The sequence below is a fragment of the Crocodylus porosus genome, unplaced genomic scaffold, assembly GCF_001723895.1.
Source record: "Crocodylus porosus isolate Cpor-Errol unplaced genomic scaffold, CroPor_comp1, whole genome shotgun sequence".
NCBI classification, from domain to species: domain Eukaryota; kingdom Metazoa; phylum Chordata; order Crocodylia; family Crocodylidae; genus Crocodylus; species Crocodylus porosus.
In genome coordinates, this window is record NW_017728886.1 from 56,426,777 (window position 1) to 56,450,021 (window position 23,245).

Sequence of the window (23,245 nt, forward strand, 5' to 3'; positions counted from 1 at the left end):
TTTACATTATGTTATCTGCAAGCCAGATGACATCCCAGTGCTCAGTAACCACCCTTCTGTGGCCATTAATTCTCAGAATATCAGAATTATTTGTGTCTTGGGCAAAGCTTCTGTAGAAAGGATGTAATGCTTAACACAAGGATTGATAGTTTGCCACAGAATAAAGTACTAGTGAGACTTGAATAATAATTCTTTCAGTACAGTCACAAGTTCTTTTGATTTCCTAACACCATTAAACCTTAGCAGTTTGTTTCATCCTTAAAACTACAAACCAGTAGAGAAATGAAGGCAACCCACAGTGACTGAATTCTCTTCTCATAGTAGAGGTGGACTCTCCACATGGGGACTGTGCAGGGCAGCAAGGAAACACTTGCACTATTGCTTCTCAAACCCCACCAGTTCTGTGGACAGTGGACTTCAACCTCCATGGCTGTCAGGCTGATGCTTATTACAAGGCACCTGTCTGTTCATTTTTAACAAATGTGAGAGGCAAGGATTTCCTAGGGTGATGTCTTTTTGTTGGACTAACTGGACATGTGTACATGTGTAATTATGGTGCCTGAATAAACCGTGGAGCTTATTGCTTCAAAGTTAATTGCTCCTGGGTGTGCTGTTTTTATCATGCACTTGGGAGCAACTTACTCCAGAGCAATAAGCTCCACATTTTATTCAGGCACAGCACACGGAGCTGGGGTGGAGTAGCCTCGGCTGGCAGGGGGATCTGGGGGTTAGCCTGCCAGCCCAGGGCTACTCCACCCAGCTCAGTGTGCTGCAGAGGGGCCGGCTGGTGCATGGGGGAGTTTCAGGCAGCCCCCTCACTGAAGCATCCTTGTGCGTCAGCCAGCCAGGCAGCATCTACATGTGCACTGCTGTGGAGTTTTTACTCTGCAGCAAAATAGTACTTGTACTTACAAATACTATCCTAATACGGAGTAAATTAGTTTACTCCAGCCTAATAGGTGTGCACATGTAGGTGCCAAGTTACTGCACAGCTAATTAGTCAGCTGTGCTGTAAACATCTTGTGTAGACACACCCACTGTGTAGTTAGGATGAAGTTAGAAGAGTATTTGAATCTAAGCATCCTTTGTCAGATCTCTCATTTTTTAGATAAGCATTTAAATATAGGTTATGTATCTTGGGATCTTCATCTTGCATTCAAATGTATGCCTGCATATTTGTAAAGTCCTATTCGATGTTAGGAGGGGGAAATAGAGCAACCAGCATGATTCGCTAACTTACATACATCATGTGTGCTTCCTGTTCTAGCACCTAAGAATAGTGGTAATAAACTTTCACTGCTATCCTTCAACCTTTCCCCGGTCATGTTCCTAAATGCCCGTATGTTGGCATCTGGCAGCGAATGGTAGTGTAAAGTTTTTATGCCAACCTGTGGCATTTGGGAAAGTCCTTTGTCACATTCTCTGCTTGAAACTTAATGTCAGTATTAATATGATAGAGAATTTGGCCTTTTGTTTTCCATTTTCTTTCTGAGACCTAAGAGTCATCCTAGTACTGTTTTTATTTAGTATTTGGCTCCTACTAAGGTTATTGAAAGATTTTTTGTGTTGATTGCATGCAGTTGTCAAAAAAAAGCAAATGTTTCGTGTTTTCTGAATGCAGAATGACTGCTAAATTAGGAGAACTCAAGGTTATTGCTAAGAACTTGATTACAAATAGTAATTCACTTAAACAGGAATGTGGAGGAAATGGAAAATCCAAGAAAAACTTAGGTGCATGATCTTAAATCTGTGGTATATTCTGAATGCAGGTAACACATCATCTTACTAAACTTTTTGACAATATTGCTGATCTCAAATTTAAAGACAAAGAAGAGAATCTAACAAATATTGCATTGGGGATGTACAGTAAAGAAAAAGAATATGTCCAGTTCTATGCAGAATCTGAATGTGTTGGTCAGGTAAGCCAAGTTAATTTAAATTTTCTTTAAGGGAACATTTTTCTTTTTACTCAGATAAAAAAGTAAATGTGTATCAAACCCTACTTCTCAGCTAAATGTATTGTATATTAGAGGGGATGCAGCTTCAGTGCCATCTCCCCTGTTCCTTATAGTATAAATGGGAATAATTTATAGAGGTTCCAGTTCTATTGAGAAATGATCCTCCTGCCAGCTCTTTGGGCTGGGAATCATCCACTACTCTACATTTGTACGGTATTTAGGGCTCCGTTCCTGTTTGACTCATGGGCTCTACTATGATTTCGCCCAGGCCAATTAGTCATACTTCTAATTTAAATATGTATATCTATTGAAGATGATGCAGTAGCAACACTTTTATCTCCGTATTAAGGTCAGTCTAATAATGGATGAGATGTCACGGGTCATGTTTATTCCAGCTGCTTCCATGGAGCAAGATTTGTTCAATATCATGATTCCTCAAGTGTTTTATTCCATTTCCTTTTAAACACTGCCTCCTTAGACAGCATTCAGTTTCTCACTTGCACACTGACCACAACAGTTGATAAAACAGTACCTAAACTCATTGTTGAGAGAAAAAACTGTTTCCTCTGAATAATCTCCTTTAAAAAAAAAGGAAAACCAACTATAGACTTATTGGGCATGTCCAGACATTCATTAACATGCTGTAATTGCATGCATTAAGTTTATATAAAAGAAATTATAATAACCTGGAGTATCAAGTACTAACTTAATGCGCCATAATTAGTGCTACTGTGCATTAGTGCAAATGAATGCTTTTGTGTAACAATGCGCATTAGACAAATCTACTGTGTATTAGTGCACTAGCATGGTTTTTGTCAGCCATGCTTATGTGCAGTAAAATTAGTCCAATGGATGGTAAGTGTCTCATGTAGACATGCCCTCTTTGGATTTATTTTCTGTTCTGAAAAAGCTTTCAAGCTTTCAATGCTGTTGATTGCATGTTTCTATTTGATTTATTTTCTCTATCTCTAATGGTGAATTCAGTTGATGGGGAATGGATATACCAAACTACAAAGTTTCCTCCAGAAGTTTGTCTGATTAGTTTCCCATGGAAACTAAAATTATGTAAAAAGTAGATTGGAAATGCCTTATTTTCATGTTTATGCTCCTGTACCTATAAACCCTTCTGCAGGGACAAAAATATAACTGTTGTAGCATTAAAGCAGTGGTAGCCAACCTTTTTGGCAAGCATGACACAAATTATGCACCACACCTCTCTCAAGTGCTACTCCGATTCCTTTCCTGTGTCTGATCCACTGCTCTTTGTTCTCTTTCCTTCCCTGTGCTCACTACCTAGTCTGCTGCTCTGCTTTCTGCTCCCTGCCCTATCTGCTGCCTCCTCCCCAATCTGCTGTTTTCCAATTGTAGTATGTATGCTGGAGGTGAGTCACAGGCTGCTCACCCACATGCTGCACCACACCAGCACCTCTGAACCACTTGGCCATGAGCTCCCTTAGTCCTGTGGGCTATGACATGCCACTGTGTCCCCAGGGGTAAGGGCAACCAGTGCAAGATAGAGGAGGTACAGAGAGCTTGGAGACTCTGGAAGCAGCAGCAAAAGAGTGATGTGGAGGAGCAGTGCCCAGACCAGGACCCCAGGAACTATGCATCCTATAGGCCATGTTTAAAGTTGTACCTCTTCAAAATGTAATTATTGGTGGTATGTTTCCAGCCAAGTAACTCTTTTGGACAGTATCAACTTGGAAGCCAGCAGATCTCAAAGTTTTTGTTATTGTTCTTTCAACATCTATGTTGCTTATTTATTAAGAGAGATCCTCCTCTTTATTATTATCCCTTATTAGATTTGCACATGCTTAATCCTAATCTCATGCTTGATAAGTAATTAAGCATACTTTAATTGAGATATGATGTCTTGGTTTGTGTCCTGTTTGCAAAAACTGGAAACATATCACCCTACAGACTGCCTTCTTGATCAAAGTGAATTGCTCTTGACTTCCTCAGAAATGTGCCAGTGAGCTACCCAAATTTAAGTTTACTCTTTCTTAATCTGTTTGACAGTTACTTCCAGTTCATGTTTTGTTGGTTGCTTGAGTCCCATCTCTGCCTTAGCAGCATAAATCAATAGTGTTACCATACACAAGAACAATAGTTTAATGCCCTGGTACAGTTTCTGCCCTTTTTTCCTCTTCCCTCTTCTTGTCTTTTATTCTGACTTTGCTTTCGCTAAGCTTTTCACTGCTTTTGCTTCCCTCTTGCCTTGCCCCACTTCCCTGTAGATATCTCCCTTTTCCCTCCAAGGCAATTTCCCTGTTGTCTTCTCTGCTCCCCATAGAGATGCTTGCTAATGAGAGAGAGCTTGCTTTCTTGGAGGCGTCAGCAACTGGTGCCTCCCGAGTCTGTGGGGGCATCTACAGAAGCTGGCATTGATGGCGGGGACAGGGGTGGCAGACACCTGCAGAAGCTACCGGTGGCACCAGCAGTGGGGACAGGGCTGGCGAGCACCCACAGAAGCCAACAGTGGCAGGGATGGCTCTGTCAGGGGGGACATGTGCTCCTCTTTGTCCTCCTTATCAGTCCCCAATGCTTGGAGGTTTTCTTGACTGCTACATAAACCAGCTGCCCTGTATAGGTGTTTTTCCATGAAAATCATAGGTGGTAGTCTAAGAATTGTTTGCTTCTATGGTTTCAGGAGCAAATTTGTAGTGGAAAGTTATGCAGCTATCTAACATTCCTGTTGTTTCTTTCTTGCCCTTTCTCATTCATACTTTGAGTGGCACTAGCTAGACTGTGAAGCACTGTGGTGATCTATAACCTTTTAACTGCTTTTCAATTCTGGCATTAGTTACATTATTTTTAGCTGGAAATCTGAAATGACACTTTGAACCTTTTTATAATCTGTACATGCAAAGGGCATGTGGAGACAGACATTAGGGTAAGATGAATGTAAGGAAGTCTTTATAATCATGACTTAAAAATTCAACTTTTTTTCAATTAGATTACATTTCAGACAATCAAATTAAATTTCTTATTGTTCCTGATGTCAAGATATTGAACAAATGGAGAAATTAAATTCAGAGGGAGAAACTACTAGCCAAAGCTACAAGTAGTAATTTAAAGAAAGAATACATGTATCTTGTTTAAAAAATAGTCACCAAAATTATTGAAAATGTGTTTAGTTTTATGGGACAATACACATCAGTAGCAAATATTCTTTATGGTAAGTTAATTTTGGTCTTGTTACTTTTTTATCTGTTTTCAAAGTTTAAATAATTCTTTGTTCTTCATTTTGCAAGAATTATTTTCATGGTCTTATTTTAAAAACAAATGTGGTAAAATTGATAGCTTTGGGGTATCTGGTCAGATTTGTTTCTGTTTATTTTATATGCCACCATTCCCATCAAAGGTTGGGAACTTACAGTAAGTTACAAGGCAACATGCAGTAAGAGAAGAGATTCACTTAAAAACACAAAAGCAACAAGGGAACAAAAACAACTTAAAAGAACCAGAGCATCAAGATGAAATAGAGAACTCCTCCCACCCCAAGCAACAACTCATTCTAATTTAGTTTGGTAAATGCTTGTCCAAAGAGGAGGACGGTCTTATAGCACTTCTGAAAGATGTCCAGGCTTGGGCTCTGGCAAACCTCAAGAGGCAGGGAGTTGCAGAATTGAGGAACAACTGTGGAAAACAGCCTCCTACATGTTTTTGCTGAACAGACTTGGCAGACCGTTGATACTTCTGGGAGGTTGCTCTTGACTGACCTTAAAGATTGATGAGGTATAAGGGAGGTCCCAGACAGTTTAGGGCGTGTAGGTCAAAACCAGCACCTTGGAAAGCTACTGGGAGCCAGTGCAGACTCTGGAGCTATCTTTTCCTGGTGATACAACCCTGTCCGAAGGTGGGCTGCCATGCTCTGCACTAGCTGCAGCTTCTACAGTTTCCAAGGACAGGTCTGCATAGTGCACTTTGCAGTAGTCTAATATTGAGGTTACAGAGGCATGGATGATGGTGTCCAGATCAGAGCTTAGAGAAAGGGTCAGAGTCTTCTCACCAGGTAGAGCTGGTGGAAGGTACTCCTAGCCACAGCCACCACTTGAATATCCAGGTATAGCAGAAGATCCAAGAACACCCAAAGGCTGTGAATCTGACTGACAAAGGGAGGTTGAACCCCATCAGTGATAGGTGTCCCAGTCCCCCTCCCCCCAGGTCTGCCCAATGCTATCACCTTTTTTCTGGATTCAGTTTCATTGGGTTGACCTGCATCCCATCCCCACTTATAGCCAGGCACAGAGACTGTGGGGCCACGGTCAGAGAAGAAGGAGAAGCAGAGCTAGGTGTCACCAGCATACTGATGGGACCTCACTCCAAATCTCTGCACAGTTTAGTCCAGTCCCCCTATACACATTGAACAGGAAGGGTGAGCTTCCCCTGGGGGAAAGGTCCCAAGTGGATAACAAGCATTTACCCATCACCACCCTTTTGGACCTCCCTGCTAGGAAAGAGCAGAGCCAATTTAGAGCTGTCCTGCAGATACCTAATAGGTCATGTAAATTCTTTCTCAATACCTCCTGGTCAACTGTATCAAAGACTACCAAAAGACTAAGATCAGTAGGCACAATTTTCCCTGTTAATCTTCAAGCAAAAAATCATTGACCAAGGCCACAAGCACAGTCTCTGTACTGTATCCAGGATGAAAGCCAGACTGACAAGGGTCCAGGAAATCGATGGCATCCAAAGGGCCCTGGAATTGTCTGGCAACTATCTGTTCAGCGACCTTCTCCAAAAAGGGGAGATTGAGGCCAGGGTGATAATGGGATGGGGAGTCAGCATCAGATGATGGCTTCTTGAGCAGGGGCCAGACAAATGCAGACACCAAAAATTCCTGGTACCCTGCTCTCCTGAAGAATGCCATTGACAGACCCTACCCTAGTCTCCCCTGGTTATCTTTTACAACCCAGAACAGGCATAAGCAGAAGGGTAAGCAGCTGGACTATAGGTGGATCTTGATCTGTGCTGAAGCCAACCAGATAAGGTATAGATCTTTCTTAAAGGACTATGGTGTGGCAGTGATGGCGGTGAAAAATCTTTTCTTTTCCTCTGCCACTGCATCTGCAAGGAGGTGTCTGGAAAAAAATGTTCTGGGTGGTGAATGGCTTGGTTAATTGAGCTTGTCTTTGCATGGAAACCGAGTCATTTTCAGTCTGCTGTTTGCTACCTATTTGGCACAGTCAGAGTTTGGAGCTGTGGAAGCCTGGTCTTGTCCTGTTTATATGGATAATTTTAAACTGCTATCACACACCAGTGTGGAGGGTGTGCTTGAGGGAATGAGGGTGAGTATCTGTGATTCAAAGCTACCTTGGTTTCTCAAAAGCCAGGAAGACCTGTGCCATCACAGCAGATGCCTAGGTGCCACTGTGTCTATGCCCAAGGTCAGTGTGCTGTTCAACAGATTAACTAGGACATCAACAGTAGCCATCGAGTTCAGTAGCAGTGTCCACCAGAGTTCTTGAACCACACTGACTCCATGAGTCTCCAGGGTTGGACCAGGCCAGCTGGTCCATCACCCTGATATGGGCAATGGAGGATAGAGATGTTCAGCTCTAAAAGGTAGCAGTCCAGCCATGACAGGTTTCTTAGCAATGGCCTTAATCAGAGCCCCTGTATCTAGTCAGGCACAAAACATTAGATCTAGCACATTCCCCACTTTTATGATCTGGTAGAGCCCTATGATTGATATAAATGCTACGAAGTGCTGCTCCAGCTCCGAAGAACCAGCCTCAGCATTGATGTCTTTCAAGTCTGGGTGTCCTTAACACTGTGTTCAAGATCAGTGTGGCTAGTTTATAGATTTCGTAGATTTCTAGGGTTGAAAGGGACCTGGTAGATCGTCGGGTCCAACCCCCTGCTCCAGGCAGGAAAGAGAACTGGGGTTAAGTAACTCCAGCCAGATGCCTATCTAATCTCTTCTTGAACACCTCCAAGGTAAGGGAAAGCACCACCTCCCTTGGAAGCCCATTCCATATTTTGGCAACCCTTACCATAAATAATTTCTTCCTTATGTCCATTCTAAATCTATTCTTCAGTTTGTGGCCATTATTTCTGGTAACCACAAGGGGTGCCCTGGTAAACAGAGTGTCCCCTATTCCCTGCTGACACCCCCCAGTGCATTTGTGAGCAGCCACAAGATTGCCTCTCAGCCTTCTCTTGCGGAAGCTGAAGAGATTCATGTCCCTTGGTCTGTCTTCATAGGGTCTTTCCTGCAGGCCCTCAACCATATGAGTAGCCCTCCTCTGAACCCTCTCAAGGTTATCCACATCCCACTTGAAGTGCGGCACCCAAAACTGGATGCGGTACTCCATCTGCAGCCTAACCATGCTGCATAGAGGGGAATTATCACTTCCTTAGACCTGCCTGTGATGCACCTGCTGATGCAAGAAAGAGTGCAGTTAGCCTTGCTTATTACCTCATCACTGGCAACTCATGTTCATTTTTGCATCAACCAGGACTCTGAGATCTTTTTCCATTGTAGTAGTAGTTGGAATGGTAACCCCCAGCCTATAGGTGTGTTGGAGATTTTTTCTTCCTAGGTGCAGCACCTTGCATTTATCCTTGTTAAATTGCATCCTATTCTGATCCGCCCACTTTCCCAGTCTATCCAAATCCACCTGAATTTGCTCCCTGCCCTCCAGTGCATTTACTACACCCCATAGTTTAGTGTTATCTGCGAATTTGGACAAGGTGCTTTCAACGCCTTCATCCAAATCACTGATGAAAATATTAAACACTAATATCTGGTCTGGTCTGGTCTGGTCTGGTCCAAGGACACAGCCTTGGGGGACACCACTGCCCACATCCCTCCAGGGAGAAACTGACTCATCCACCACAACTCTCTGGGTGTGTCCCATAAGCCAGTTTTTCACCCACCTTACTGTGAGAAAATCCACATCACAGCTACTCAGTTTGCTCATAAGATTTGGGAGTGTCAAAAGCCTTTTTAAAATCCAGGTAAATAATGTCTGCTTCCACTCCTGCACCTAAGCACTTTGTGACCTGGTCATAAAAAGAGACCAGGTTAGTTGGGCGGGATCTGCCTGCTATAAACCCATGCTGGTTGCCCCTTAATGTTGTGTTACCCGCTGGCCCCCTGCAAATGTGATCCTTTATGATTTTTTCTAAGGTCTTGCTGAGAATGGAGGTGAGGCTAACTGGCCTATAATTACCTGGGTCCTCTTTCCTCCCCTTCTTGAAAATAGGGATCACGTTGGCCCTTTTCCAGTCCTCTGGGACCTGTCCCAAGTGCCACAAGCATTCAAACAGTTGTGCCAGTGGGTTTGCTGTGTCATTGCCCAGTTCCTTTAGTACCCTTGGGTGAAGATCATCAGGGCCTGCCAACTTAAATACGTCCAACCCTTCCATGTGCCCCTTCACTAAGTCAGAGCTAACTGTTGGTGGATTGGTATTACTCTCACTCCAGACTAAAGGCTCATTGGAAGGTTGTGGCAGGGCACTGTTGATGCCTGCCACATAGGGACTGAACCAAGCAGCCAACAGGTGTTTGATTGTGGTGGCCATTTTAGATCTCTGGCTGTCTATATAAACAGCAGTTCACTGCTGGCAGGCCAGGCAGAAACATCACCTGGCTGAAAGAATGAATGCAACGTCCTGGAAGTAAGGGCAGGAGCTTAAGGGGATGGTTTGAAGGCTTCTGGTCCTGGGCATGACCTAAAACCACCCTGCCAGGAGTGGGTGGTCTGGTGGGGCTCCCAGTGGCGTGGGAGCCTCCAGGAAATGCCAGGCCAGTTACCACCCCAGTGAAAAGTGGGTCAGGACACCTTAACTCCAGCTCCCACAACTGCGTGGGTTACCCCATAGTAGGGCCAAGAAGGTGGACCCAGATTAGAGAGTGGGCTAGAGGCTCAGGGACCTGACTTAAAACACCCACAACTGGTCAGTGCTGGGGCCAGGATCAGAAAGGTCAAAAGGGCCAGGGGCCCTCCACGAGGGATGCCCAAAGCTAAGGGGCCTGACTGGCCTTGGAGGTGAGGCCAAGACTTGTGTGACCAAAGGTCCTGGGGTGGGCCACGCCCAAGAGGGGGAAGAGTTCAGGGAGCTAGGCAGCCCAGAATGAGGGTGGAGTAGGCCGCCTGATTGCAGGGATCCGGTTGGGGTCTGGACTGCAGGATCCTGGGGCCCAGTATGAGGCTGGTGACATTAAGATCTGTGATGTCATCTGTGAGGTTTGGGCTGCGGTGTAGGGTATGAGTGGAGCCACAGATAGTGCCCCCAGCATTGGGGGCACTAAATGGGCAGCCTTCTGCCTAATTAAAATCATAATTATATCTCATCAAGGTGTGGCAGGCGAGGAGGCAGGCTGTTGGCCCAGAAACAGGTAAGCAGACCATTGATAGACTGACCCTGAGAGAGCCCCCCTGTTACAGAGGTGTATTTGTATCTGTATCCAGGAAAACAGAAGCAAAGAAATTATTTAAGAGCTCTGCTTTTTCCATCCTATCAGTTACGAGTTGCCCTAGTCCATTCTGTAGCAGACTTATGTTACTCTGCATCTTTTTCCTGCTCCCTGTGTACTTAAAGAAGTTCTTTTTGTTATCCTTAATTTTTGTTGCCAGCTTGAGTTTTGTATCTGCTTTGGCCTTCCTTACTGCTTCCCTGCAAGCACAAGTCAAGCAGGTATACTCCTCCTTGGTGGCTGCCCCCTGCTTCCACAGCCTGTAGGCATCTTTTTTCCTCTGAAGGCTCTCCTGGATTTCCCTGATCACCCAATAAGGTTTTTTGGCTCTTTTGCTTCCTTTTGCATGTACTGGGATGTTGTCCCTCTGTGCTGTATGATCAGTCCCTTGAGGAACTCCCACCCTTCTTGGACTCCCATCTCACAGATGTGATTACCCCTCAGTCTCACCCTAACCAATCTCCTGAGCTTCTTGAAGTTGGCCTTCCAGAAGTCTAGCACTACTGCCCTACTAGTTGTCTTTCCCACTTTACACCGGATAGTGAATGCTGTCAACTGATGGTCACTGTCCCCTAGGTTACCTTGTATCTGTAGATCCCCCACCAAGTCCTTCCCTGTGGCCAGCATCAAGTCAAGTGAGGTATCTCCCCTTGTGAGACTTCATACCTCTTGTGTTAGATGCAGGTCCTGTATGCAGGTTAAGAACCTACGTGAATGGGCAGACCTGGCCAACTGCTCCTTCCAATAGATATCTGGGTAATTTAGGCAACCCATGACATCTAGGTATTTTGAGCATACTGCCTTTGAGAGCTGTTTCGAGACTTCTCAGAGAGAATTAGTCAGAGAGTCTGTTGTGCCACAGAGTGGTTGGTACACTATCTAACTCCAGCCTTGAGCATAGATTTCATAGACATTAGGGACTGGAAGGGACTTCAAGAGATCATCAGCTCCAGCCCCCCTGCCATAGGTGGGAAGTCAGCTGGGATCAAGTGACACCAGCAAGAAATAAATCCAGCTGTTTTTTGAAGGAATCCAGAGAAGGTACTTGCACCATCTCTGGGGAGAGCTTGTTCCAGACCCTGGACACACACACTGTAAAGAACTTTTTTGTAATATCCAGTCTAAATCGGTCTTCCTAGAGTTTATGCCCATTAGACCTTGTTATCCCTTGGGGAGCTCTGGTGAACAGATGTTCTCCCAAGTCCTGATGTACCCCTCTTAAGCAGTTGTAGGCTGCCACCAAGTTCCCCCTGAGCCTTCTCTTCTACAGACTGAAGAGTCTCAAGTCCCTCAGCCTCTCCTCATATGGCCTTCCCTCCAGGCCTTGGATCATACGAATCACTCTCCTCTGGACTCTCCCAAGCTTCTCCACATTGGGGGCCCAATAATGGATGCGGTACTCCAGCTGCAGTCTCACCAGAGCTGAGTAAAGTGGGAGAATGTCTTCCCTGGGTTTGCTTGAGATGTATCAGTGGATGCACGCCAGAGTTTGGTTAGCTTTGCTCATCACCGCATCACATTTGTGGCTCATATTCATCTTGTGGTCAATCAAAACCCCCAAGTCCCTTTCAGTCATAGTGCTAGCAAGTGTAGCACTGCCTAGTCTGTAAGTATGCTGAGGGTTCTTCCTACTGAGGTGCAGCACCTTGCACTTCTCTATATTAAAGGCCATCTGGTTTTGGTCAGCCCACGTTGAGAGTGTGTCCAAGTTGGCCTATATCCCCAGCCAGTCCTGTGGTATGATGGCCCTCCCCCATAATTTGGTATTGTCCGTGAACTTGGCCAGTTCACATCTGACTCCCAAATCTAGATCATGATGTAGATACGCTCTTCACTTGGCAAATTTGGTAGTGGATACTTTCTATAGGCCAGATTTTCCTTGAAATCCACTACTACTGCCATTAAGGATATAAGACTTATTTTGGTAATGCCTCGAAGTCTTTTCCATTTGATGGGTGTTCTATGGCTTTTGTAATAAGAATATGATGGTCTAGTGTAGTGCCCGATAGAGAAGTGTTAACTTCACAGAAAACTAGTTCACTATCGTAACTAGTTGTAATGGTTCATGTTCATAGTAGAGAGGCCAGAGACTGAATAAGGGAAAAGACCTAACTTTTAAAAATGATTCCAACAAGAGATGGTGTAGGCATGTTGAAGGAGTGACACGGAGAAATCTGCACTGCCAATATCTGCTATGCATCTCTTTTGTAGATAAATTAGAGGATGTTTCTATCCATAGCTCTTAGCTAGATTTGGTGAGCCTTAAAATCATATATGCTAGGGCTGTTGAACTACATGGACAACATGCAGCCTGAGGGGTTATTTTGTAGCCCTGCCTCCCACCAAGCTGACGGTACCCCCTATCGCTCTGGCTTCAGCAGCAGCCATGGTTGCTGAGTTCTTCCTCCCTCTTCCAGCTTCCACTTCCTACCCCAAGGTAGAGTGGGGCAAGGCAGAGCATGGTGGCACAGACCACAGGGCTGGGGAGCCCATGCCCACTTGTATAGTGCAGCAAGAGTACAGGGGGTAGGAAGAATGGGAAGACATGGCTGGTGTGCTGATGTTGGTGTTGGCATGGCCTGTGGGACATGTGGCCACAGCTGCTAGAAATTGAACAGCCCTGAGATGAGCAAAACTAAATGAGGGAAATATAAAAAGTTTTACTGTCTCTGTTTCCATGAAAGGATGTGCATTAGTACATCATGCTAAAATGGGGCAAAATGAAGAAAGAAAATAAATTTCAACTGGAATTTGCAAAAGCGTGTAAGAGTTTTGTTTTTATTAATGAGAAAACATATGCCGAGAAATACACTTTGAAATCAGAAGCCACTGCTTTTTGAACACTCCTACATCGCGTTATTGTTTTCCATAAGGTAGAGAATTGGTTACAACACCTTGAAGAAGCCATGCGCCAAACAGTGCGTTGCTACATCATGGAAGCTGTAGTAGCCTATGAAGAAAAGATGAGGGAGCAGTGGATTTTTGACTACCCTGCTCAAGTTGTACTTACCAGCTCACAAATCTGGTGGACCACAGATGTTGGGATAGCATTCAAGAGGCTAGAAGAGGGGTTTGAAACAGCCCTGAAGGAGTATAATAAGAAGCAGGTACCATTTCTGATTTCTGTTGTATTTGAATGAAAAACAGTAAAATATGAAAACGGAACCTACTTGCACAGAAAGGCTTGGATGACATGTTAGATGTTTTTGTAGTCAAACATTATTTATCAACTAATGTTGTTGTTTTCTGAAAGGTCAATCTTCTCCTCTCTTCCATATCCTTCTCCCTGTTATAACCTGTGCCTTTCAGTGTCTTTTTCCGTTAATAAAAATATAGTTTTAAAGTTTTCTGCGAGTTCACGTTGAAGAAATAATAAAAACAAAAGTAAGGTAAAATAGGAATACTGGGTTTTCTTCTTTTAAGTTTTAGCATTCCTCAGACACATTCTGTACTAACTACATCCAGTCTGGAAACTTAATACTGACTCTTGGAGGTTTATATTTCTAATCATTAACTGTCAGGGTGTTTACTCAAGAAACATTTTATGGACCTGTATTTTCAAAATCAGCTAGTGTTTTAGATCACCACTGTTGTTTGATCTGAAACTTGAGACATCTTAAAACATCTTGATCTTTCAGAAAATGGTTATTGCCCATATACTGCAAGTCAGTAACATGGTGCAAGAAGAGTATATGATGGGTCCAAGAACATGCAATTTGCCAGTGTTCCTGTCCTTCCTATTTTAAAGCATCTCAAATTGTGCAAAATTAGGATGCCCCAAAATCATTAGCCAGTTTTAAATTGTAGAATGTACTGAAAACTGGTAGACAAAAATGTGACAGGACACATATGATATTGGAAATGATTGGATTGTGCATCTAAGAAATGGGTGGGGAATAATGCACGTATAGTGAAACCGACACTTGGATTGGTTAAGACTTGTGATTTATGTGATTTGATTCTAAATCAACAGAGCCAAACAAATCTTTCTTTACTTTTTGTTTCACCTAAAATGGGTGTTTTTCTGCTGTTTGATCTGCAGCTTTGCCATCTGTTTCCCCATAATTCCCATTAAAATAGTATTCTATTATTAACATTCTTAGTTTTCATCTTGCAAACATTCAAATGGAGTAGTTTAATTTTAAAACTAGATCAAATTCAACTACATTGTATGGTCTGCCAGAACAAATAATTCTTAGTTGATCTCTGGAAGTAGAGAAGAGGAAAAAATTAAGCCCAACTAATCACTGAAGTCATATCACAATGTCACTTCACATATATGGTTTACTGGCCAATATTCTGCCATTAATGTTCCTCTTGCCCCTTTTTGAAAGGAGTGGAGCTGCTTAAAAACTGATGACTTGCTATGGTCTCATGTTGTTTCTTTATCTCAAAGGTACATGATGTGTGTATCACATTGGGCCAGATCTTCTGTTTCTTCACACCAAGGGCGCTATACAGGAGTCAATTCTTTGTGCTGGCCCTGGAGTGGGCTTCTGTGAGCTGTCAGCGAGCAGTGATTTCTCCTTAGGTAGCATATGCCGATACTTTGTGCCACAACCACTCCATACCTGGAATAACGGGAAACTTCTGCTCCCTTTGCACTGGGTAGAGAGTGCAGAGGAAACGTATATGGTAACTTTTGAAAGAAACTTTGAAGTCTATCAGAGTGCTGTATAATTCAAGTTAAATTTTTCTCCTTCAGTGTCCCATGAAGTTGTGGTATGATAGGCTAAATCAAAATGAAATTAACCACGGTGTTCTTCTCTTGCTCAACTGCCGCATATCCTGTTAGAAAGCAAGAAAATTAGGTACTATGACTGCATTTCACAAACAAAGCAGTTTTATTCAGCAAAATAACTGCCTCATCCTTAACTCTGCCCTCCATAAAAAGAAAATATTCAAATTGCCTAATAATAATGTAAAAATGCAGTTTTTGAGGTTCCTTTCATTCTGTACCTTTTTCATAGGAAGGTCTAAATGCATACAGACAACCTGTGTCATAGATTGCTTATCCATTAAGTTATCTCCTTCTGTAAATCCTATATCAAGCTAAATAAAAATGTATGTGGCAGGCTGGCTAGTGGGCTCCCTGGCAGCCCAGACTGTTAATTTGAGCCTGAAGGGCTTGGACTCTGTTGGTGAAGACGGTTTTTCCTTCCCCACCAATCAGGGGAAGGCAGAAGGAAGGCAGCCCCGCCCTGATCCATGGGCAAGAAGACCTGAAAGAGAACTAACCCCTCAGGTTTCCTCATTGGTCCATTCCCAATCTGGGGCGGAGACTTCAGAGGGAATAAAAGCCTGCATGCCAAGTACACAGATGGCTTTGATGAGGGATGACAAAAAAGGGCTGGTTGAGCTGACCAGCAGGGTGGAACAGTTGCACTGGAAGTGCCCTGAAGACGCCTTCACCAGACGGGGAGCAGCAAGCGGTTACGTCGCTGACTTCCTGAGGAGGGAGCCATGGCGATACTGCACAAGTCAGTGCCTGGGACCACAGTCACTGCTTGAGGCACTTGGATCTCTAGTCCTCTGCACAAGGCAGGGGTGACAGCACGCAGAGGGTCTAGGAGCAGAGAGGACCTCAGCCGCTGCATAAAGCAGCGCAGATCTCCAACCCCCTGTACAAGGCAGGGGTGACGGTGCATAGGCTGGTGCACAGAGGGTCCGGGAGTAGATGGGACCATGGCAGCTGCACAATGCAGCACGGGTCCCTAATCATGCATGAGGCAGGAGCAGGGCCACCAGTGCACAGGGCCATGGAGCTGAAGGGATTGTGTGGGGCAGAGGCAGAAACAGGGCCCCTAATCATGCATGAAGCAGAAACAGGGCCAGTGCACAGAACAGAGTGTGGGCTGACCGGCCAGGAGAGCCTTGCAAGGCAGCTGAGGCCTCCTTGCAGGAGGAGGAGATGCCTCATCCCTGGAGACAAGTCCAGCCCTATCAAGCCACAGGGAGTCATGAGTCACCCAAGAATAGGATTCCCACAGAGGAGGAGGGCCTCCCCTCCCCCCACACCCCCTTAGGTGTAGGTGACTGAGGGGGGAAGCCCCTGATGGGCAGTGGACAGTTTGTCCTGGGGCATAGAAAGGATTTCAGGGCTCCTGCTTCCACAAGGGAAATTCCTGGATTAAGGGCCCTGCCAGCTAAGTATCCTAAGCGGGGTTACGGGTGCCCTATAGGGAGATGGGGGTCCCTCGCCAATTGTCATTTCTTCATTGGGAACAGCTGTTATACTATCATTGTATTTTGTTCTTTCTTCCCCTATACTGTTGGGATCCTTGTTGCAAGCCCTGCTCCTTATTATTGTACTTAACAAGGAGAATACACTGCCCTGTATTGCTATTAATTGTATAGAGTATTGTATGTAAATGTATTGTATTTGATATGCCCCTGTTGTGAATATTTAATTATTGACTCATCACTACCAGGCATATTGTTATTAGTCCGTCTACTAACCCCTGTTTTATCTTTGTCCCCTCTCCCCCCTCAGGCCTGGAAGGCACTGAACGAGGGGCAGGGGCTACAATTTAACCTAGATGCCACTGGGAACCAGGCCTTTTTGTGTGTTCAGGGTTAATTAGCAGATGTTCGGTTAAATTCATAACTGTAAATATTTAAATAACTGTAAATATATAGATATACACATATGTGTGTATAAGTTGGTGATTATGCATTGTAAACTTTTTTATAATATTAACACTGTATATAGTTAAGATTTGCTGAGTGTCCTGGCGCTCTGCTCTGTAGAAAGAGGGGAACTGCATACAGTTAGGCCGCCATGCCTCCCACGGCATACCTGCACCCGCTGATATCCCTTCATTTGGAGAGGGGGTACGTTTCTGCGTACCACCTGGGTTACACATGTGCAGCCTTAGGCTGAGATTTTTTTAATTTATCAGAAACATTTTAAAGAGAACATGTTCTTTAAAGATATTTATGAATTTCCAGAATTTATCTATCACCCGTGTTAGATTTTATAAATCCTTCATTCATTGCCTTATTTCTTTGGTACTTTCCTACAATATCATTTCAAGTGCTTTCAGCAGTGAAAATGTTTCAAGCACTTATTAGACTCTCAAGAGGAATGGATATACCAAGAACATCTTAATCATGAGATGATATTGACCATAGTATTCCAGTTTAATTTTATTCCATTGCCCTTACTGCACCCAATGGGATCAACTTGTTCCTTCCTACTCCTGCTATGCATTGTTATTGCAGTAGGATTTTTAGACAAGCTAGTTGGTCCTATTTATCTCCATATTTCTTGTATTGATTTTCCTTGAACTGATCCCAGTTTCCCAGTTTTAATATTTGTGCTCATATGTTTACATATTCAAGACAGTTTGTCAATTAATTTGGTCCATGTAATAAATTCAGTCTCCAGTGGTTTGTGGGGTATCAAATGTTGTAACAGAATTATTTTCCTATTTTCTAGATCGCTCAGTTAAATACTCTTATTGCCCTGCTGCTGGGAGAACTTACTTCAGGTGAAAGACAGAAAATCATGACCATTTGCACTATAGATGTGCATGCTAGAGATGTTGTTGCAAAACTTATAGCTCAGAAGGTAAATGTTAAGCTGTAACCTATCTTGCATACAATGTCTTGGGGTTTTATAAAGCAATAATACTTTTAAACTATAGTTGTGCCCAGGACTGTATGAGTGCACATGGAAAGGGTGGTGGCACATGTATGGATACAAGAACTACCTGTTTTGCAGCTGTGTATTTGAATGACTGAGCCCTTGACTGGAGTACAATGACTGGACTCCCCTTCTGAGTGCTTGTCTTCAGAAATCTAAAATCTGAATGAGGAATTAGGCTAAGAGTTTTTGCTTTTCCTATTTTTAGGAATTACTCTAAGTTTCAGCGGGGTTCAACACTGTGGTCAGCAAGATGTTTCTTTCTAAACATCATGTGTGGACTCATAATGCAATTCCACAAAGTAATTTATCCCAGATTTGACTCCATAGTAAGAAGCAGATACAAGAAGAGCTCTTCAAAGCTAGCTGCTTCTAGCAGATGCTGTTAAGAGTGCCTTGTTGCTAGGTAGAAAGGAGCCACTTTGTATTGAAGAAAGAGCTATCTTGGGTTGAAGTTGACTAGGAGAGTGAACACAAAATTCACTTGAGAATAAAGTCCAAGCTTTCATGGACTATTGCTGCGCTAGGAAAGAAAACTTATTCCATACTAAGGTTGCGTGTCCTGTGTCCTCTCCACGTTCACTGCATAGCAAAGTCAGTTTACTTCATAATAAATGTTATGTGTCCATACTCTCAAATCACAAAAAATATGCATCTATATTACTTTCAGCCATTCCAATGCTATTCAAAAGATTGTGGGATCCATTAAGGTCTTCCTCACTTACTAATGAGGAACTCATTTTCCTAGTGAGCTTTCCTATGTGGCCTCTTCATTTTGAATTATTCAGCTGCTTTTATTCTAACTTCTGCTTAGACTGCATGAATGTCTCCAAACTTTGAAGGCATGACTCGCATGAAGGTTTTAGGATAAGCATATTAATATACATGAAATACTGTTCAGCTGAAGTTTCAGGCACACTAACTCAAATGTATATTACCTTATACTGGAGGTTGTATGAAGATGGTTGTTTTTTTCTCGACTCCCTGAGATTTTCTGATTTTTGTCTCAACTCTGTTTATCTACGACAGCGTTTCCCAAACTTTTGATATCTGGGGCACAATTTTTCTGGATTAAAGCTAGTGACACACTTCTGAATTTTGTGGCACCCTAGATGAAGAATCGCTGAGTTGGATCTAAATCCAGAAAAGATAAGGAGGGGGCCTTGAGGTTAAACAAGTTGAGACTCACTGATCTATCTGGTAGAATTTAAGGGTAGTAGGGTCAGGACCTCATCTTGCTTTGCCCTGCTCTTTTCACAGTTTGCCCCTCCCAACTTCTGGTCTGTTCTTCAGGGGGTAAGGGCAGCCCCCACTGCAAAGAGTGTTCCTGTAGCACCTCACATGCCAGCAACCACCGTCATGGCCTTCCTCCTTCTGGCCTTGGGAGTGTGGCAGAAGTAGAGGAGATAAGCAGGGCTACAAAACACAGCTCTCTCCATCTGCCTGCTCATAGCAGAGCAGACTTCTGTGCCATCCTGACACTCCCAGGGGCTGCCTGAAGCTGGGAAAGGGCAGGGGAAGGCATTAAAATTGGCAGCAATCCCCAGAGGAGCAGCCACGGGCACCACTGGAGTACCTGGAACAGATGTATAGTGCCAGATGTAGGAGGAGAGCATTTTACCTCTAATGGAATTTCACACTTTGCTGTGGCACATGCTTTGGGAATCAGTGCTCTACTAGGTTTCCTTCCAGGATGAGGGATTCAGTTGGGTTCATTTGTTTCATTTTGTGCCAAAAAAAATTTTCAGACATATAAATACGATACATAGGCATGCTGGTAAAGTAATGGTCTTTATTTTGTGGCCCCAGTCATGTGATAGCATTAGGGCTGCAGGCAACATGAAAGAAAGCATCTGAGAAGTAAAATGAAACTATGCTAGTAGGTGCATGTGTAAGTGGTGTCTGGTCAAATCTGTGTGGTTTAAAACAGAAGTCTTGGCAAAATAAGTAGTAGTGTGCTCTATTAAAATGTTCTTACATTATACTTGTTTCTGTTTTAAATGCACAAATGCCCCAAAGCAAATCTGATGCTTATTATTTGGCTTTAGTAGTAATTGCTCATAAATGACTAGGAATGGGGTGTGAAACTTACCAGTGACTACTGAAGCAGTTTGGCATGTCTGGCTTCTTTCATCTCAGAAGCTTCTATATAACATAATAGCTGTGCAATTATTTTAGGTCACCAATTCCCAAGCTTTTACTTGGCTATCACAACTACGTCATAGATGGGATGAGGCCAACAAACACTGCTTCGCTGACATTTGTGATGCTCAGTTCCAGTACTTCTATGAGTATTTGGGAAATACTCCCCGGTTGGTTATTACACCTTTGACTGACAGGTAAAGATTTACTAATAATCTCTACTTAATCCATTTCATAGAATACAGAAGCTTGCTTTAGGAAAAATCTCTCTCTAGCTCTTTCAGATATTTGTTAAGGCCTTTCTTAAAAGATTTGTTAATATGACACATGCAATAGCATTATGTCTCAGTGTGTTTATAAATAAAAAAAGTTATGACTCTTATTTTTAGTTACATAATGAGTATAGGCTATTTTAGTTTAGTTAGTATGGCATATATTCCTCATGTAACCTGACAAATATTTAAATTATTCCATTTATCTAGAGCTGATCAAAAATTTTCAAGGAAAACTTTTTGGCTGCTGAAAAATGCCAGTTTGCAACGAGAGCTAGCACAATCGCATGAGAAGTTTCAAAGAAAATTTCCTTAGGAAAGATTTTGCAGGCCCCAGGAAGATTGGGTTGGAGAGAGAAAGGCCTAGACTAGCCAGTAAGGTAGTATTTAGGGTACTCGGCTAAAATGTGGGAGAGCCAGGTTAAAGTCTCTGATCTGATAAAGCAGAGTTGGGGCTTAAATCTGTTGCTCCCTCATGCAAAAAGGGTGTCTACCACTGGCCCAGAAATGTCTCACTTATGGCCTGTGGATTGGATCTGGCTTGCAGAACCATGTTGTGTAACCTGCAGGCCTGATAGAGAGGCCAGGAATTTGGGAGTGGGACCTGCTGCTTAAATTCATGACATGGCAGTGGCAGGGGGCAAGAAATGGCTGAATTAACCACCACTGATGCTGCTCACCCTGCTGCGCTGTATGAATCTGGATTATGGGGCTCCACACAGGCTGGGATCTGGCCAAGGGTATAGGGTGATTGATGTCCCTGCACTAACCTATTAGTTGTTATGATCCAGAACACTCTCTTTATGCAAAAGAGGCTTCTATTTCATCCCCTTGCAAAATGAGAAAATTTTTTAAATCTCAACTTTTCTGGAGGGACCCAAAAACTGGAACTGACTTCTGAATGCAGAGTAGATATTTGCTAGCTAATGTTGCAGTGAACTTTTACATGATCATATTGTAGTTATGAAAAAATTGTAAAATTAAAGACATAGTGCAAACTTAAAATTTCTGAACATTTTTAATTTTTAAAAGTCTCAGTCATTTATAGTGATGTTCTCTGCTCTAGGTAGTAAATAACTATAGTTTTCATTGCTTGAAGGTGTTACATTACTTTAACCCAGTCTCTGCACCTAACAATGAGTGGGGCTCCTGCAGGTCCAGCTGGTACAGGTAAAACAGAGACTACCAAAGATCTGGGTCATGCCCTTGGTATGATGGTCTATGTCTTCAACTGCTCTGAGCAGATGGATTATAAGGTATGGCATTCTATTAAATGGTGCTGTTTTATTTATCAAATAATAGTACATGAAAAAGTTTGGTTTAAGAAAACTAAAAATATTAAATGTTTGGTTCTCTCTTTTAGTCCATAGGAAATATATATAAGGGTTTAGTACAGACAGGTGCCTGGGGATGCTTTGATGAGTTCAATCGAATTTCAGTAGAAGTTCTATCAGTTGTGGCAGTACAAGTGAAGACTATACATGATGCCATTAGAAATAAGAAGAAAAAGTGAGTATTTTAGCATTAATTCTTTATAGGTGTTTGTAAAATTGTGCATAAAAAATAAAAATATAAATCTTTGTAACAAAGGTTGGCCCCAGTGGTGGCCAAGATGCCTCATGGTGGCTACTCAGCCCCTATTTCACCCTGTCTTTTAAGCATCCTTCTTTTCTGTTTTCCTGTCATGCCTTGATGTTACAAGTACATTAAAGCCCCTGTTATCTGGCATGAGCGGGGAATGGGGGGGTGCCAGTAAGCTAAAAGTGCTGGTTACCTGAGGCACAGGGTATCCAGCCGGATGTGGAGCAGGGGGTGGCAGCAGCCACACTGGGGGGGAGGGGAGCTGAGGGCGTGGCTGGAGCCCGCTGCCCAGGGGTGTAGGGCTCCCAGTTCTGACATGAGGCAGGGCAGGAGGGACTTTGAGAATTGCTCCCAGGGTAAATGGGTCCCAGCTACACACCAGTGACTCCAGCTGTGACCCTGGGAGGCTGCTCCATCTGCTCATGAGCCATGGGCTATCTGCTCAGTGCCTTAAAGGCAAGATCATGACTGCCTTGTCTCCCCTTTTAGCCACACCCAAGCCACGCAGATGCTAGAAATCAATTAGTTATCATTAATTAGTTCCATGGGCCCTTCGTCATAGTGTCAGTCAATCTAATGGGCCCTTGGCCCTGTTCCACATCACTCTCAACCCTTCCCTGGGCTCTCTAGCCCTGTCCATCTTAGCCCTTTCTTGGTTCCTGGGCTTGCTCTAGCCCAGTGGTTCCCAAACTGTGGGTCACAACTCCGTATGGGACCACAACATCAGCAGATTGCATTGTGATAAACATGCCCCCTGAGATTTCTGCACCCACAGTGGGGTTTGGGGTTGCAACCAGGCCAGACCAGCTCCCAGCAGGAGCCACCTCTATGGCCCAGCAGGTAGGACCCACTGTGGGAGGGAGGAGCCAATAGGAGCCAAGGTGAGGCATGACAGCAGCAGTTGCATGGAGTTGGGCCCATGCTGCTGCTGGGTGAACAGGGGCTGCCTCAGTTCGGCAGCCATGGTGGCATGGCATGGCTCCCTCTCCCTCCCATGCCTGGTCCTGCCCACTGGGTTACAGAGCCCCCATGGGGAGGGCAGCAGAACAGGGACCCTGTAGCGGGCAGCCTTCATCCTCCCCCCCTTCACAGGCTCTGCTTCAGCAGTGCTGCCCATGAGCAGGGGAAGGGAAGGCAGAAGTCAGGCTCTGCACTTTGCTCTGGCTGCAGCAGCTGCCGCCTTGCAAGTGGCTGCTTGGGCTTGGGTGCTGCTGGG

General features: G+C 43.8%; 1 protein-coding gene across 1 annotated transcript in view; it reads left to right on the top strand.

The window, feature by feature from the left end:
* DNAH11 (dynein axonemal heavy chain 11) overlaps positions 1-23,245 on the top strand; it is a 270,897-nt gene that overhangs the window by 77,322 nt on the left and 170,330 nt on the right. Inside the window, exons 29-34 of the mRNA XM_019534456.1 lie at positions 1,770-1,919; positions 13,260-13,493; positions 17,828-17,959; positions 20,213-20,373; positions 21,548-21,704; positions 21,812-21,957. Coding sequence (XP_019390001.1) covers positions 1,770-1,919; positions 13,260-13,493; positions 17,828-17,959; positions 20,213-20,373; positions 21,548-21,704; positions 21,812-21,957 — 980 coding nt within the window. The remainder of the gene's footprint in view (positions 1-1,769; positions 1,920-13,259; positions 13,494-17,827; positions 17,960-20,212; positions 20,374-21,547; positions 21,705-21,811; positions 21,958-23,245) is intronic.